This window comes from Psammomys obesus, unplaced genomic scaffold (assembly GCF_907164565.1).
Source record: "Psammomys obesus unplaced genomic scaffold, mPsaObe1.curated_primary_1811, whole genome shotgun sequence".
NCBI classification, from domain to species: Eukaryota; Metazoa; Chordata; class Mammalia; order Rodentia; family Muridae; genus Psammomys; species Psammomys obesus.
Genome location: NW_026596131.1, coordinates 2609753 through 2626962, shown reverse-complemented (window position 1 = coordinate 2626962; position 17210 = coordinate 2609753). Strand labels below are relative to the sequence as shown.

General features: G+C 46.9%; 2 protein-coding genes, 1 long non-coding RNA gene and 2 other non-coding genes across 8 annotated transcripts in view; 2 read left to right on the top strand and 3 right to left on the bottom strand.

The window, feature by feature from the left end:
- Tex2 (testis expressed 2) overlaps nt 1-3806 on the top strand; it is a 113271-nt gene extending 109465 nt beyond the window's left edge. For all 3 annotated transcript variants that reach the window (XM_055592165.1, XM_055592166.1, XM_055592164.1), the window contains exon 12: nt 2392-3806. In XM_055592165.1, coding sequence (XP_055448140.1) covers nt 2392-2514 — 123 coding nt within the window. In that variant the 3' untranslated portion in view covers nt 2515-3806. The remainder of the gene's footprint in view (nt 1-2391) is intronic.
- Nucleotides 3807-4226: 420 nt separating this feature from the next.
- LOC129665475 (uncharacterized) lies at nt 4227-5760 on the bottom strand. The gene is made up of 2 exons (XR_008718381.1): nt 5699-5760; nt 4227-5502 (listed from the first exon to the last, which is right to left on the bottom strand). It is a non-coding gene; the product is annotated as an uncharacterized LOC129665475 (long non-coding RNA).
- LOC129665832 (small nucleolar RNA SNORA76) lies at nt 5261-5390 on the bottom strand. The gene has a single exon (XR_008718439.1). It is a non-coding gene; the product is annotated as a small nucleolar RNA SNORA76 (small nucleolar RNA).
- LOC129665827 (small nucleolar RNA SNORD104) lies at nt 5574-5643 on the bottom strand. Its single transcript, XR_008718435.1, has one exon. It is a non-coding gene; the product is annotated as a small nucleolar RNA SNORD104 (small nucleolar RNA).
- Nucleotides 5761-16877: 11117 nt separating the features above from the next.
- Ern1 (endoplasmic reticulum to nucleus signaling 1) overlaps nt 16878-17210 on the top strand; it is a 97766-nt gene continuing 97433 nt past the window's right edge. For both annotated transcript variants that reach the window (XM_055592268.1, XM_055592267.1), the window contains exon 1: nt 16878-17102. In XM_055592268.1, the coding sequence (XP_055448243.1) occupies nt 17043-17102 (60 nt within the window). In that variant the 5' untranslated portion in view covers nt 16878-17042. The remainder of the gene's footprint in view (nt 17103-17210) is intronic.

Here is a 17210-nt window from a genome sequence, read left to right as displayed (position 1 = left end):
AACACCTATGTTCAGACTCAGGCTCAGAGTTTTAGATTATGGTTTCAAAGGCCCTGAGACATGTCCACAAAATAGACTCAGAAGAAAGCCAGCAGATGCGTTCAGAGGCAGGATGATAGTGCCCTGTACCAGTAAGCCTGCAGAGACACTCCTGGCTTTGGCTTTGTCCCACATGAAGTCAGGAACTGGCCACCCAGCTGCTGGGCAGGAAAGGTGCTCCCTGACTCTCTGTTGTATTTGCCGTACTTAGTTTCCTCAGTGGCGCACACCTGTAATCCCAGCACTCAGGAGGCAGAGGCAGGCAGATCTCTGTGTGTTAAGAGGCCAGCCTGGTATACAGAGTGAGTCCAGGACAGCCAAGGCTACACAGAGAAACCCTGTCTAGGAGAAAAACCAAAACAAGAACCTTCATAATAACTTTATGTGCTGCTGAGAACTCCTAAGTCAGAGCTCACCCTTAAGCCTGATTACTATGTTCTGCACCAACAATATTAGCAGCATAGCCAAGGCCTGACTGAGCTATTTCTATCAGATTTTTGTTTTACTTTGTTGTGGTGCTGGGGAGGGAGGTGTCAAAATATGCTAAGCAAGCATTCTACTACTGAACCATCCCACCCTACCCCAGCTGCTTGATCAAATATTTTTATTTATGTATGTGAGCACTCTATCTGCATGTACACCGCATGCCAGAAGAGGGCACCAGATCTCATTGTAGATGGTTGTGAGCCACCATGTGGTTGCTGGGAATTGAACTCAGGACCTCTGGAAGAGCAGCCAGTGCTCTTAACCTCTGAGCCATCTCTCCAGCCCTTTAATCAAATATTTGGAGCATGGCTGTCATGAAGTTTTATGAAAGCCAGACATGGTAGTGAATGCCTTTAATCCTAGCACTTGAGACAAAGGCAAGGCAGATCTCTATGAGTAAGTCTGGTGTGTGTGTGTGTGTGTGTGTGTGTGTGTGCGCAAGTGCGCGTTCACTCACTCACCCGCTCATGGATAGAGGTCACCCTCTGGTATCGTTCCTCAGGCACCGTCCACCTTGTATTTTGAAAAAGTCTTTTCTTGGCTTAGAACTGGACAAGCAGTCTAGACTAGCTGGCTGTGGAGCCCCAGGGCTCTGACTTTTCCCAGCACTGGGATTGCCCAACCTCTTCTGCTTGGGTTCCGGTGATCAGGCTCAAGTCGTGCTTGCAAGGAAAGCAAGCTTAGCTTTACTGAATGAGGTGTCTTCCCAAGTCCCAGTTTAAGTTTTGTGTGTGGGGGCAAAGGACAACCTACAGTCGGTTCTCTTTCCACCATGTGGGTGCCTGTGGTTAAGTCAGGTTACCAGACTTGGCATCAAGTACCCTGCACCTACTTAACCATCCTGCTGGCCCTTACATTTTTGTCTTTTTTTTTAAACTGTTGTTTAAAAGCTAGAAATTAATAACCAGGGTTATAATAACCAGGGTTTTTTAAAGATTTATTTATTATGTATACAATGTTCTGTCTGGATATACACCTGCACGCCAGAAGAGAGCATCAGATCTCATTGTAGACGGTTGTGAGCCACCATGTGGTTGCTGGGAATTGAACTCAGGACCTCTGGAAGAGCAGCCAGTGCTCTTAACCTCTGAGTGATTTTTCTAGCCCTAATAACTAGGTTTTGATAAAAGCCTACTGTTTTCACCAAATGAAAAAATCCTTTAAACCCAGTTAGGGGAAAAACCTCGTAACTGCTTTGTTAGGGCATCTTGGGTGAGAAGACAGAGATCTCGGTGCCTGGTACTGGAGACAGGTTGGGAAGCTGGAGGCCATCTGCTGCCCCTGCCGTGGTGCCTGCATGCCTTGTTTCTCTAAGAGTATTGCCGAAGATCAAGTCATTATCAGAATCCACACAGACATAGTATGCAAATAATAGCACTGTGTAACACTGAGTATCCCTTAAGCAGTCACCATATTAGCAGCAGCAGCTTCTTCTTCCATTCCACAGGCTTTTTCTGTGTTGCCTTTGCTTTGTAGACTAGGCTGGCCTTGAACTCATAGAGGTCCTCTTGCTTCTACATCCTGAATGCTGGGATTACAGGTGTGAGGAGCTGTTTAGTAAATTAGCATATGCTAATTTAGTAAATAAGTATATGCAGCACAAACTTGAGGATCTGAGTTGAAAACTCTAGCAGCCACATAAAATCCCAGCACTGGGAGACTCGGTGGCCAGGCTGTCTAATCACACTAATTATCTCTAAATTTAGTGAAAAGACTTGTCTCAAAAAATAAAGTGGGAAGCAATTAAGAAGACACACACATACAGACACAGCATGATAGAATGTGTTTGAAATGTATAGAAAAATATTTCATATGTGAAAAGAGGGCAATTGCCTGACATACAGCTATCCTTTTATCTCCCTACAGAAAGTTTTTGTCATGCCAAACATGGATGATGTTTATATCCCTATAATGCACTCAGCCATGGACCCTCGCTCCACTTCCTGCCTCCTGAAAGAGCCACCTGTGGAGGCCTCTGACCAGCTGTGATGGGTGAAGATGGGACATTCCCGGTATTACGAGACCCATCTCAAGGCATGGGATTTGTGGCTGCCATCTGTGCTGTGGGGCTAGCCTTTACTGGTGCCACAGCCACGTCTCTTAAAGGACTGCTTCTGCCCTCTGCCTGCCGGTGCCCATTCCACTGTGAGGTGTCATTCCCCGCCCGCATCCAGCGACAAGTGTCTAGTTTGTCTGTTGAAAAGCTTTGACTGGCAAAGGAGACTGGAAGAACCATTGTGGTAGAGCCAGAATTTAACAACTGACTCACACCATGCCTTTTTTTTTTTTTTTTTTTTTAAGTCTACCAGGTTTTGTGACAGCAAATGAGCACATTCAGAGCAAAGCTGTACAACTGGAAGGCTTCCCCTGGCCTGACTCCTCCAAAGCTTTTCCTCAGGCAGCTGGTGCACACAGAACACTTTCCACTTTTTACGCATGACTGCAGCCCTCACGCCGGGAGAACGCCACTGTGCTCACCTGTGTGGAGCGCGGTTTTGTGAGCCATTTCATCGGTGGTAAAATAGGCAGAGCAACTTTCTTCATATTCAGTTGTGCATTTGGGAAGCAAGCAGCCATAGAACACACACACCCACACTTTCACATGGGGTGGGGACAGTGGGTTTCATGTGAACATCAGGCAAAGCCATGAGATCAAACCATCCCAAATGAAGTACAATCACCTTGCTTCTAACCAATCCTGATTATTTCTCAGAGACATGAGCATATGTGACAATGTCAAACACCGCACACAATGACCGATTGCTCCTCCCTGGTACTGATGGGATTGGCCCAGAGAGCCAGAGTCCAGGTGTTCTCTCGTTTTTCTGTGTGCTCTGGGAAGCTTCGCCGTGGGGTGGGAGGGCCTTCTAACTGGCTTGGGAGTTTTGCGGGCAGCCCCCTTCTCTGATGGCCAAATGAAGGACTGCTCTTTACTTTCTAAGGGTCAAGCACTACGTCTCCACATGCACTTGTGACCTTTCTTTAATGTTGCCAACTTAAGTTGATGCATTTGTGTCAGAATGTTTAGTTTACAAATTTGGGGGCTATAATTGTGTAATTTGCTTTAAGACCTAATACAAATTTGTCTAAAGCTGCACTCAATGTCAAAATTACCTTGGGTAACTTCTGATAATTTAGTTTATGTGGACAAAGCTAATAGTTTTTTTTAACAGCACCTTGCCTGAAGATGACGTTAAAGAAATTAATATATTGAAAAGTTATATTTGAGCCTTTATTTTTAATCATCCCATTAAAACATGACAAATTATTTGACCATTCCAGTCAGTGTACTGCTCTAATTTCTCATGGGTAGGCCCATTTGCCTGGCAGTTACATGTATCTTGTTCACTGGTCTTTCTCTGTGCAGTTAACTAAGTTGAAGACTAGGTAAGACACAAAAGGATCTCAAGATTCCACCACTGTACCCTATTGAGCATAGAATATTGTGTGGGGACTTTACAATCGCTTGCATTGTTTCACAAAATAAATTATCTCCTGTCAAACACCAGACAAGCATATTATTTTCTTAAGAGAAGCCCATAGAATAGTGAATGCAGAGCAGACTCTTGTACTTTCCTAGCCTCCAGCAATGTTGAGGTAGGTTACCTTGTGGAAAGATTATATGGACTATTTTCCAGATGAAAGATCCCCGGAGGGTATCTTCCGTCAGAGAGACCCCCTCCCAAAGATCAACGAGGCCATTCGGATGCAAACAGCAAGAGGCTTTTATTTTGATTCACGAGTACTCGGGGCGAAAAGTCATTCGGAAGACTTCCGCGCCCCCTAGATGGAAAGCTGGGGTTTTTATAGGGTTTTAGAGCAGTAGCAATAATACAGAAGCGAGAGAGCATGGTTACAGGGGGCTGATTGGTACATTTTCATGAGACCATGATTTGCGTCAAAGTTTGGCAGGGGCACCAAGATTCCAGGAGCTGGGTGGGTCAAGGGGGTCTGATGACCCCCTGACGTGACCCGCCACCTGTTATTTTGTCTTTCCCTATCTCAGTTGGAGCATTCTCTGACAGATATCTCATGAGGGTGGTCATAACAAGTTGTTTTTAGCTCAATTGGGGCGGCCTGACCACAAATATCCCAAGCGGGTGACACAGCTGAGTGTTTTCAGTAATTTTCCAGTTTCTCATCTGGCCTTCAGATTTTTACAAAACAGTGGTGTCTCACAAAATGGCGTTAGCTATGTTTAACTCAGGGTGAAGCTGGATCTTTCACAGAAAAACTGGTCTTTGGGACCTGCAAACTTAGTTTTTCCCTGTTGACCTCTGTTTACTCCAAAGGCCTCGAATCTTCCTAACTATTCTAATTGCTTCTGCTATTAAGCTGACAATAGTTTGCCTGAAGCTTCAAGCTTGTCAGAATACCCAACAAAGCAGCTTCACTCCAGTGCCATTTCCTTCGGGAAAGGAAAGAAATCTTACTAGGTGAGGGTCCTCAGTTATTCACTGTTTTACTTGATGGACTTTATGGTGCATACTGGAGGCTCAACCTGTCATGTCTGCTAGTCAGGCACCAAGCCTGTGACTTGCGACTCCTGTAGGAGGCCTCACCTAATTACGCACCCCGCCCTTAAGGCTTCTGCCCCCCTCAACACCCTTGTGCCACGGTGGCATTCCTACACCTCCAGGGCCGCCCCATTTCACCGCAGAGCCATGCACCTCAGTTACACCCGCCCCTGGGATCAGGACAAAGAACAGGACCTACTTAGCAAGGCACACGCGGGCCGTGTAGCTGGCGGTTAAAAGGGCCGCCCGCGACGGGCAGACGGCCCCAGTTATGCGCCAGCAATTGCTATGGCGCTGCAGCTTAACCCCCGGGACAACAGAGGTGCGCCGGGGGCTCAAAGGCAGCGCGTCGGGCAGTGACACACACGGACTCCAGCGCTACCGTCAGAACAACTTTATTCAGAGGTGTGGGGAAAGGCTGGAGAAGTCCACGCTGTCTGCGGTCCTCCGCAGGAAAGATCTGAAAGAGAAACGAAGGATGAGGGGCAGGAAGGTGGCCGGGCCCGCCACCCCCCGCTGCCGCCGCGGTCGGCTCAGACTCCGATTCGCATCACCCGGATCAGCAGTCTAACGCGTGCTTTGTATGGAGTGTCATCACCGCCGGCCGCCCACCCGCAAACTGTGCGGCCGCTCGGCCCACGGAAACGGCACACTACCTCGCAGGGGTCCCCGGCGCCAAGAGGACAAGACGCGCCTGCGGCCTTCACTTAAAGCAGGCCTCCGGAAGTTGCTGGGCGGGCTTTTGTGATGTTGACCAATTGGAAGCCAGATCTCTTGTCACGTGCACACGAGCAGCCGGATCATTGGCTATGCTTTCTGGGTCGTCTAGCGTGTGGACAGGTCCTCCAACCATAGAGATGGGAAGAAACTAAACCGCGTGTTGCGGGATGCTAGCTATTTCCGGTCCCCCCCCCCGCCCCCCGCTACTGGAAAGGCGTGGGTCTCACAACGAGACAAGTGGAAACGTGACGGTTGTGAGGTAGAAGGCGCTTAGACTGTGAACGAATCCTGATTTTGTGTGAATTTGTCGTTCGGCCTTTCTGTTCCTCAGTTCGGGATTATCCTCCCACATCCCGGCGTGATGACTCACTTGTCCGTAATTCCAGCCCTTGAGAGGCTTAAACGCCCAGTTAACATTTTTTATTTTGTATACTGTGACTTGGCTGGGAGAGTGTGTATTGTCGTTGATGCCGAAGCCGGTGAGGATGCGGTGCTTTGTTCCCATTACTTCTGTTGGCGAGTACAGAATGGGCCAACCGTTTTGGAAAAGGAGTTGGACACTTTGCTGTCAACAACCACTTGCCATCCCTGGGAATTTAAGAGAAATTTAAACTGGTGCGCACATAAAATCTCATGCATAGTTGTAAGTAGCAAAGTTACGCAAAAGCTTAAACCCCTAAATGGAAACATGCAAAGGCGCTTTAATAGGTAAATATAAACAAATAATGTTATCTATACAATCAAATGCTTGGCAAAATACAACAGTCTCTTGATAGACGTGATCCTTCAGAGTTTATAGTGGTCATCTTGCCTTTTCTTCAGAAAATGTCTTGGCTAGCCCAGGCTGGGCTTGAATTCATAATTCGTGCCCCAGCCTCCCAGGAGACTGGGAGTCAAGAGTGTGCTCCACCCCATTCAAAGAGCTTTATCATATTTAGCTTTATTGATATTCTCAGCTTTTTATCGTCTTTGTTTTTTTAACTCACCTTGAGTCCCTGGCTCTTCTGGTTTCTTTTTATTGATTGATTGATTGATTGATTTAATTCCCTGTGCATTGGTCTGAAGGAAGGGTCAGAATCCCTGGAACTGGAGTCATAGACAGTGTGAGCTGCCATGTCGGTGCTGGGAATTGAACCCAGTTCCTTGGGAAGGGCAGATAGTGCTCTTCACCACTGAACCATCTCTCCAACTGAATTTCTCTATATACTCTTGGCAGTCCTGGAACTCTGTATACCAGGCTGGCCTCGAACTCAATGATCCACCTGCCTCTGCCTCCTGAGTGCAGGTGTCACTACACCTGCCTAGTTTCAAAAAATAGATTTTTAGGAGCCTGGCACGGTGGCACATGCCTGTAATCTCAGCACTCAGGAAGGCAGAAGCAGATCTTTGAGAGTTCAAGGTCAGCTTGGTCTACAAAGTGAGTCCAGGACAGCTAAGTCAAGGCTACACAGAGAAACCCTGTCTCAAAAAACAAAAAAAAAACAAAAAAAAAAAAAAATAGATTCTTAGATTATTAATGTAGACCTTTTCTAGCAACCCATTAAAGGCTATACTTTTCACATTAAGGCTTGCTTTAAAGGCATCCCATGGATTATATTTTGTTTTCATTAATATTCGGCTCAGAGTGTTTTCTAATGTCCCTTTGGTCTTTCTCTTTTTACTGATGGGTTATTTTGAAAAGTGATGTTAGCTGGGTGCGGTGGTACACATTTGCAAAACCAGCACTGGAAGATGGAGGCGGGAGAATCAGAAATTCAACATCAGCCTTGGCTACTTATGGAGTTCACGGCCAGGCTGGACAGTGTGAGACCTTGCCCAGAAAACAGGAGCTGGAGAGATATTACCTGACCCCCGTGGCTTAGGATGTAAACTTCTCAGCTACTGCTCCAGCACCATGCCTGTCTGCTTCCTGCCATGATGGTCATGGACTGATAACTGTAAAACTCTAAAACTGTAAGCAAGCCCCAGTTAAATGATTTATCAGAGTTGCCTTGGTCATGGTGTCTCTTCATAGCAAACTGAGGTCACCAGGCTTGTGTGGCAAGCACCTCAACCCATGGAGGCATCTGGCTGTCACTGTGAAGCATCTGGTTTTGAACACTTCCTCGTAGCATCCCTATGGAATGGTTACAGGTAGAGAGCAGAGGAGCCACTGAACAGCCACGATGCACAGGACGACCTCTGTAGCCTGAGACTATCTGACCAGATTTTAAAAACAAACCTGGCCCCAACCTGTTGACAGTACAGAGACTGAAAAAGCCTGTCTTCCAACTCTGGTTTCTCTTCTATCAGCAAATGAGAAAATGTTGAAATCTGATGTGCATTTGGTTTTGTTGTCGCCAATTGTGCTGAGCTTGGCTTTGATTTCAAGTTCAACTTTAAGGTTATCTACACATTGAGGATTGCTGAGTTTCATTCATAAGTGGACGCTTTCATCATTGTGAAATATCCCTCTATTTCTGGTAATATTCCTTACTTCAGAGCTAGCTTTTCTGACAATGAGCACAACCTTCCAAGTCTCCCCACCCCCAGATAAGCCCTTGTTTTATGGCGCAGGCCAGTCTCCAGTTCTCTGTGTAGCCCATGCCGACCTCCTGCGTTAGCTTCTCTAGGGCTCGGATTATAGCTGTGTGCTGCCACGCCTGAACAACGGTCTTTAGGGTAATTTTGATAAGGTCCTTCTTTGTCTTTCTCTGTCTTCTGACTTTTAGCTCCTCCGTATTTATTTTTGGATTTATTTCTTATAAAATCTCATAGTTGAGTCTTGAGATTTCGAGGTTGGTTGTCTACGTTTTTAAAAATGATGTATTTTATTTTATGTGTGTGGTTGTTTTGCCAGTGCATATGTCTGTGCACCACCTGTGTGCGGTGCCCACAGAGGCCAGAAGAAAGTGTCGGATCCCCTGGACTGGAGTGTCAGGCAGTTGTGAGCTGCCATGTGGGTGCTGAGAATTGAACCCAGGTTCTCTGGAAGAGCAGCCCATGCTCTTACCCAGTGAGCCACCTCTCCAGCCCCCAGGGCTGCCTTTTAACTAGTATATGTAGACCATTTATATCTCTTTAATACTTTTACTGAAAAATAACTTACCTGCCCATTTAGAATATATGGCTTTGCTATATTAACAGAGTTGGGTGTCATTACCACTATTAACTTTAGAATGTTTTCATTGGCCCAGAAAGAACCCCTATGCCCTGGTCATTACTTCCCACTTTCCTCATCCCCTCCTCCAGCACTAAGCAGCCACTCCTTTACTTTCTGGCTCTTCCCCTTGAGCACTTTATGTGAATGGGATGGTAACAATGTGAACCTTTACAGCTTTTACTTAACATTTCAAGATTAAGATCTTGCACTATTCTTCATCCATTTTGATTGCTAAATAGTATTCATTAAGTGGATATACCACTTTTTTGTTTGTTTTTATTTGTGTGTGTAAGGGGGTTGTATAGGGAAGAAGGTAAGGTGTGCAAGCTCATGCCATGGCACACAGATGAGAGAACAACTTCAGATGTCATTCCTCATCTTCCATCTTGTTTGAGACAAGGTCTCTCTCTCTCTCTCTCTCTCTCTCTTGTTTTTTCAAGATAAGGTTTCTCTGTGTAGCCTTGGCTGTCCTAGAACTCACTCTGTAGACCAGGCTAGCCTCGAACTCAGAAATCTGCCTGTTTCTGACTCCCGAGAGCTGGAATTAAAGGCATGCACTACAACCAGTGGGCAAGACACGGTCTCTTGTTTGCTGCTTTGTATTGTGGGCTAGCTAGCCCATGAGCAGGATTCTCTTGCATCAGCCTCCCATCTTGACATAGGAGGATTGGATTACAGGTGTAATGACATCATAGCCGGCTTTACATGGGTCTGGGGATCTGAACTCAGGTCTTCAAGTGTGAGCAGCAACTGCTTTACCCACTGAACTCTCTCCTCAGCCCCATGGGTGGTGCGCACTGGGACTGCTTCCACGTTGGAGAAATTATAAATGACACGGAGTCCTGGGTTCCATCCCCAACGCTGCACAAACCTGCTGAGGTAGCGCAAAATCACCTAAGGTTTAATTACTTTTTAAAAGTTTTATTATGTTTTCTATGTGATGTGCGTGTGCCCACAATATCACAGGAAGGAAAAGAGCAGAGAGTCTGGAGGAAAGCCAGGAAATGATCATATCCCAGGAGGATGTGTTCAAGAGCTCTTGAGCAGCCCAGAATGAAACAGTGGTCCAGGGAAAACAGGATGAAGCCAGACCTCCTCGGAGATTTACTAGAGGAAGGGAGCTTATGAGCCGCCTAAGAGAGGTTTCCAAAGAGTTCTATGGAATTAGGCCGAATAAGGGATGAGGAGGGCTAGGTGGTGCGGAGATGGAGGTGTTTTGTGAGGATGGTCATATCCATACTGGACCTGAGATTACTAATACATGATAACACTCTGCCGTGGCATCATAGCCTTGGCACAGTGTGTGTGGAACACAAGAGCTCAGAAGCGAGAGAGCACATAACCAGTGAGGGTTAGTCTGAGGTACCCTAGAGGAAGTAGGCCTACACCCTGAGCCAGCTGGCTGGTGCTTTTTCACATTCTTTTGCACAACTTCATATGGTTTCAAACAAGGCTCATAGTCAGCACGTTTGTGCCAACTTGAGGCTCTTCTTAGTGTAGTTTGCCTTCAATATCAGTGGGTTTCATATCTGGATTCAACCAACCACAGGTCAGAATTATTTGGGTTTTTAAAAATTGCAGCTATGTTGAACGCATACAGGCTGTTTTTTTTTTTTTTCCCCTCATGGTTCTTCCCAAATAATACTGTGCAGTAGGTATCACAGATTATCCAGGGATAACTTAGATTTTTAAAGTATACAGGAGGATATCAGGAAGCTATATATAGACATATGCAAATGTGATGCCATTTTATTAATATAGAAGGGATGTGAATGGGATTTTGGTATCTGTAGATTTTGAGGCTTCTGAAGCCCATCCTCTAAAATATAGAGGGAATATGGTTGATACTCCAGGAACTGCTACTGTCTTCTACCTACAGTTACGGCACACATAACAGGACAGTGTCATAATATTATGGGCATGGGGCAAGAGTGACAACCAGGGACCGGTGAGATGGCTCAGCAGGCGAAGGTGCTTGTTGCCTGATGGCCTGAGAACCCAGAACCCACTAGGTCGAAGGAGGGAACTGACTGATCTCCACAAGAGGCATGCATACACACACACACACACACACACACACACACACACACACAAATAAATATGATTAAAAAAAAGAAGAGCAATCAGGTGAGGGTGGAACTCGTCGTAGCTTCCATCAGAGCTAAATAAAGCTGAGAAACTAACCTCTGGGCTCTTGTTTGATTTTAGGTTTTGTTTGTTTGTTTGGTTAATCTTGTTTTCTTTTGATTTTTTTTTTCTTTTTAAAGCTGGTTTCATGATGTAGCTCTGGCTGTTCTGGAACTCACTATGTAGACCACACTGGCCTTGAACTCACAGAGACCCTCTTGCCTCTGTCTCTTGAATGATGGTGTTAAAGGCCTGGGCAACTGTTCCCAGTTAGTTTGGTTTGTTTTTGATGTAGGGTTTCATACAGCCCAAACTGGCCTCTACCTTGCGGTATAGTTGAGGAGAGCCTAGGCTCCTCCCCGTCTCTGACTCCCTAAGTGCTGTGCTTATAGATATGAGGCCCCACACCTTGTTGATCTGTGGGCTCTAACTGGGTTTTGCCTCTTCCTGGTTGTCTTCTTTACTGGGCTGTTTGCCTCTCTTGATTTTAGTGTATCAGGTATTTGCATGTCTTTTGACAAGGTTTTGCCCAGTAGCCTAGGCTGACCTTGAATTTATCTAGTTTGGCCTCAGATTCTCAGCAGTACTCCTGCCTTGGCCACTCAAATGATGGGATTACAGGCATGGGCCACTATGCTCAGGTTTAATGTATTCTCTATAAAATGTGTCTAATTAGTAGCTAACTGATAGAACTATTGCACAAGATGACCCTACAGGCAAATGTTTGCACATTTCCAAATAACAGCAAACGAAAAGTAGTAGCAGCATTGATGAGCCCTAAGCACTTTTGTGCCTGGAGGTAGCCCAGTGGTAGAGTACTTGCCTAGCATCCCCAAGGCTTAGGGATTGATCTCCAACACAGAAGAAACGGAGTGAGGAGGGAAAGTGGGAAGGAATGGACAGGAGCAAGAGCAAGCTTTTGCAATCTAAGAAAGTACATACAGTAGTGACAAGACTGGATCCTGGTTGTCGTCTTGTGTTAAGTAGAAGTGCTTGGAACAAGATGCACAACCGTTTTCAATCCTGTTGTCTTACAGTAAGAGCCAACAGACCGAACTACACCCAGTAATAGCAGCCTTCACGTTTTCGTTAAACCTTACATTAGGAAGGCGTTACATCTTTTTCTAACTTCACTTTACTTAACCCATAACTACCCCACAAGTATTGTTAATTCAAGTCTGTCCAGACAGCAGCTTGGAGGTCACTTTAAAAAATGATTTGGCACTGGGCATGGTGGCTCATGCCTGTAATCTGTAATCCCAGCACTTGGGAGGCAGAAACAGGCGGATTTCTGTGAGTTTGAGGCCAGCCTGGTCTACAAAGCAAGTCCAGGACAGCCAAGGTTACACAGAGAAACCCTGTCTTGAAAAAAAACAAAACCCAAAACAACAACAACAAAAATTGAGGCTGGAAAGATCTCAGTGGTTACAACACTGGCTTCTCTTTGCAGAGGTCCCGAGTTCAATTCCCAGCACCCACATGGTGACTCAGAACCATCTATAAAGCTGGGGATGGTGGCGCATGCCTGTGATCCTAGCACTCAGGAGGCAGAGGCAAGCGGAATTCTGAGGAAAGTCTCTATAGAGTGAGTCCAGGACAGCTGGGGCTCTGTTACACAGAGAAACCCTGTTACCAAAACCAAATAAACAAGCAAACAACAACAAAGATTTGGCTTTTTCTGGTGAAAAGATGTGCGGTTTCAAAAATGACCTCCCTTTTAGAAGCTTTTTCTAAATGGTACCCTTACAAGATGGTTGAGCAGGTAAAGGCAGTGGCAGCCACACCTGCTGACTTGAGGGTGGAGAGAACCACCTCATGAAAGCTGTCCTCCGACCTCCAAACACGAGTGCTTCCACACACAGTAAATAAGTGTAACGTTAAAAAAAAAAACGTACATAGCTACTATCTCGCTTATCAGCCATGTGCAGTCAACTTAACAATCATAAAATGAAAGTTTTAGGTTGTCAATGAGATTAAAGACCTCCAAGTCTAGGTCACAACTTCTTCCGCTAGAGGGCAGCATTTCCTAAAACAAACACTAAGAATTCCCTGCCAGTGGGTTTTAACACTGGCTATCCACAGTGAGCTGGACTGGCCTCTGCTGCCTCCAGGCACCTGCGGGAAGTGTAAAATACACAGATTTCTAGACTCTGCCCTGCATATACTGAATCAGTCAGGAAGGAAGCACGAAAGATATTGGAAATAGGTTTCTTAGAAGCTCTTCAAGAAAAACAAGATTTGGCTAACTCACTTTCTCTCACCTCCCCAGACATACTTTAGTCTTCTTGCAGTCTTTGCTGAATCTAACGTGTGTATGTGTGTGGGGGGGGCTACTTTGCATTAACACTATAACCTTGACCTTTACTTTTTTATGTTTACTTGTGTGTGCATGTATTTGTGTGGGCATTCCTGTCACAGTGTGCCTGTGGAGGTCAGAGGACAACTTTTGGGAGTCCGTTTTTTCTTCACACCATGCAGATGCTGGGAATTGAGCTCAGGCGACAAGGCTTGACAGCAAGCAAGGCCAGTTCATCCTGGCCTTTTAAAACGGGTTATTTAATACGACTTCATGAAGATGGTTTCCTGTCTATTTTCAGGACTTTATATGGGCAGGTCTATTTCAGAAAAGCCCTAAAATATTTCAGTTTTTGTATTTAAGCAGTGATGCCAGCTTTTGCTTTTTTTTTTTCTTTTCTTTTCTTTTCTTTTTGAGACAGGGTTTCTCTGTCACAGGCATGCACCACCATGCCCAGCTAACTAGCTTTTGCTTTACCATAAGTAAAACATTGTTTCAGGGGAGCTGGAGAGATGGCTCAGAGGTTAAGAGCGCCATCTGCTCTTCCAGAGGACCCAGTTATGATTTCCAGCACCCACATGGCAGCTAACAACTGTCTATAACTCCAGTTCCAGGAGATCTGGCATCCTCACATAGACACACATGCAGCAAAACACCAATGCACATAAAAATAAGTAAATCTCTTTTTAGTTTTTATTTTTTGGTGTTTCGAGATAGCGTTTCTCTGTGTAGCCTTGGCTGTCCTGGAACTCACTCTGTAGGCTGGCCTGGAACTCATGAGATCCACCTGCCTCTGCCTCCCAAGTGCTGGAATTAAAGGTCTGTGTCACAACTGCCCAGCTTAAATAAATCTTTTTAAAAGCCTTATTTGAAGAAGAAGAAGACGAGGAAGAAGAGGAGAAGGAAGAAAAGGAAAAGGAAGAAGAGGAAGAAGATGATAATGAAGAAGAAGAAAGTTGTTTCGGGCTACATGTGACTGTGGAGCAAGATTATGGCAACTCAACCATGAATAAAAAGCACCAGCATTTGTCAGCTGAATTGCCAATCAAGGGGAAAAGTGCATAAGCTTGAAGGCTGATCAAGCCTGAAACAACCTGGTGGTAGAGAGGAAATTTCAAGAACTTATAGCAGGGCAATTAAAGCCAAAGGATTTCATCAACTTACTACAAGATAAATATTCCTACCTGGCTCATGGTCCTTGGATGGTTTCTGTTTGTTTTGGAATCTTAAAAAAACTGATTTATGAGTCAGATTGAGGTTGCCCTTCCTTTTGTGCTCCATCTGTTACCTTTACAGGGTCACTGTGACATTTTGAATTGTCAAAGAGTTCCAGCACAGCAAGTTCCCCTCTTAGATCTTTTCCCCTTTGTATTTTCATGTAGCCCAGGCTGGCCTCAGACTCTCTATGTAGTTGAAGTTGGCCTTGAACTACTAGGCCTCTTGCCTCTCCCTCCTAAATGGTGGTCTGACAGTTCTGTTCCATCCTCAGCTCCTCCCCTAGATTTATATGTTGGAGGAAATACACAGGAATATGAAAGCAAGTTTTTATTTTTTAATGTATGTGTGTGTGTGTGTGTGTAAGAACACAGATGCCCACAGAGACTAGGCATGCTAGATGCCCCTGGCACCCTCAATGTGAGTGATGGGAACTGAACTTGGATCCTCTGGGAAAGCAGAAGTGAGCATGACTGCTAAACCATCTCTCCAGCCCCAAGGCAGTTTTTTTAAATCAAACTTTCAAAAAAACTTCAAAGTTTCTTACTGTGTGATATGTGAGTATGTGCATGTAGAGGTCAGAGGACAACTTCCAGGAGGTTCTTCTCCCCTTTCACTAATAGTGGGGACCGAACTCAGGTCATCGAGCTTGTGCCCCAAGCCTTTCCCTCTGCTGAGTGTCACCTTGCTGTCTCCAAGGGCCTTTATTTGAAAACCCAAGCATATGGTCTTACAGGTCCTGTTGTCTGATCAATCGCTGGAGTGTTTTGTTTTGTTTTACTTTTTCCTGGTTCAGGGCTCTAGGCGCTGCGTGGCCATGTGGGCCGCCATGCTCAGGAGTGCTGTAGTCCTCCACATTCTGCCAATCCCAAACTTATTTGCATTGAGACATGTGAATGATGCTTCAAATTGTGTCTGCTGTTTTCAGCATTTCTGAATTTCCCCCTTCCCAGGCTGGTGCTGGATTCCAGTGCATGATGGGAGTTGCCCCGGATTGGGGATGGAGGTGGGAATAGGAACTCTTGATACGGGATTTGGTCTTCCTAGGCACAGTTCTGTTATGGTCAAATAGAGTTGACTCAAAGCGCACACAGACTGGACACTTAGGGCACCCGCGCCCACACCTCTATACACTATACTATGCTATTTTTTCTCCGTAGGGTTACTTTTTCATTTCAAAACACCTGAAAGTTACTGCAGGCTGTCAAAGGATTAAGCCAGAATGAACATCAGAGAATTTGCCCCCCCCCCCCCCATTTCCCTCGCTCCATGGCCTCATGTAACCTAGGCTGGCCTCAAACTCACTAGGTGGCCAAGGATTATTTTGAAATGCTGCTCCTTCTGCCTCCATCTCCAGGGATTACAGGTGTGGGCCAACACAGCCAGTTTTTGGAGTGCTGGAGATGCAGCCCGGTGCCTCTTGTAATGGCTCTGTCAACAGAGCTACAAGCCGCAGCAACTCCTGCTAGAATTAGAACTCAGCTACTTTGTCCTTGTCCACCGAATGCTAGTGTAGTCTTTCCTGTGTAAACAAGTTTCCCTCCCTCTTCCAGCATCAGTGGAGGGCAGCTTGGGACCCAGCGACCAATAACCCACAACCTTGCCTCAGCCCACCCTCTCCCTCCAAGGAGGTGTGACACATGTCATGTCAAGCTTCACCAGGCCGCATCCACAAAGGTCACGTAAACACGTATGACACAAGGAGCCCACATGATTTCCTTCTTAGAATTTTTGGTGAATGACTTGGCTGCGGTTCATCCCGAGGGGAAGGATGGCTGTTGGACACGATTTGTGGGGAATTCCTGAGGGCAAGGGAAGAAAGGGGCCTTCAGGGCTGGGATGAGGCACAGCTGGAAGACCCTCCGTAATGAACTCAGAGGCAGCGGCTCAGGCCCGAATTCCCGCCAGCTGCTGAAACCCTTGCTCCGGAGGTCGCCTAGGCAACCCTAGTAAGTGGTTGCTGGCAGCCGGGAGACTGGAGAGCTTTTGGGCATCCCCTTTTTTCCAGACCAAGCCTGGCGCCACGGGTCCTTCGTCGGGCGAGTGGGGCTTCTTGTGGGGTGGCAGATGTCATTTTTCCTTGGCCTGCGGACAAGTTTCTCCATTCAAAAGCACAGCTCCCACAAACACCGAGAGCTTCTAATGCCCAAGGACAGTAGGCTGCTAGAAGCCAGCCCCTCCTCCGCCTCGCCCTAACCCCGCCCTCCAGCGTTGGCCACGCCCCGTAACCAGCGTAGGCCCCTCCCCACCAGACGGTGACTCCGCCTTCCACAGCCCCCCGCCTCCGGGACCGCCCTTTGGCCCGCCCCGACCGGAAGAAGCCGGGGCACAAGGCACTTATAGGGCTGGGAATGGGGGTGTTGCCGCCGCCCAGCCAGCTCCGTGTCCACCGGTCCCCTGTCGGTGCCGCGCTGTCGTCGCGGCGCCCCCGTCCAGCCCTCCGTCCGCGCCGCCCCCAGACCCGGCCGGCGGGGCCCGGAGCCAGGGCCACGTCCCCGCCATGCCGGCCCAGTGGCTGTTGCTCCTGCTGACGCTGCTGCTATCGCCGCCCGGCCCCGGGGTGAGTAACCGGGGAGTGCGGCGCGGGGACAGGCCGGCTCGCGGCGCCGGGGCTGGCGTCCGAGCCGGGCCGCGGCGGCGGGAGGCCGGGCGCCGCAGCCGAGGCAGC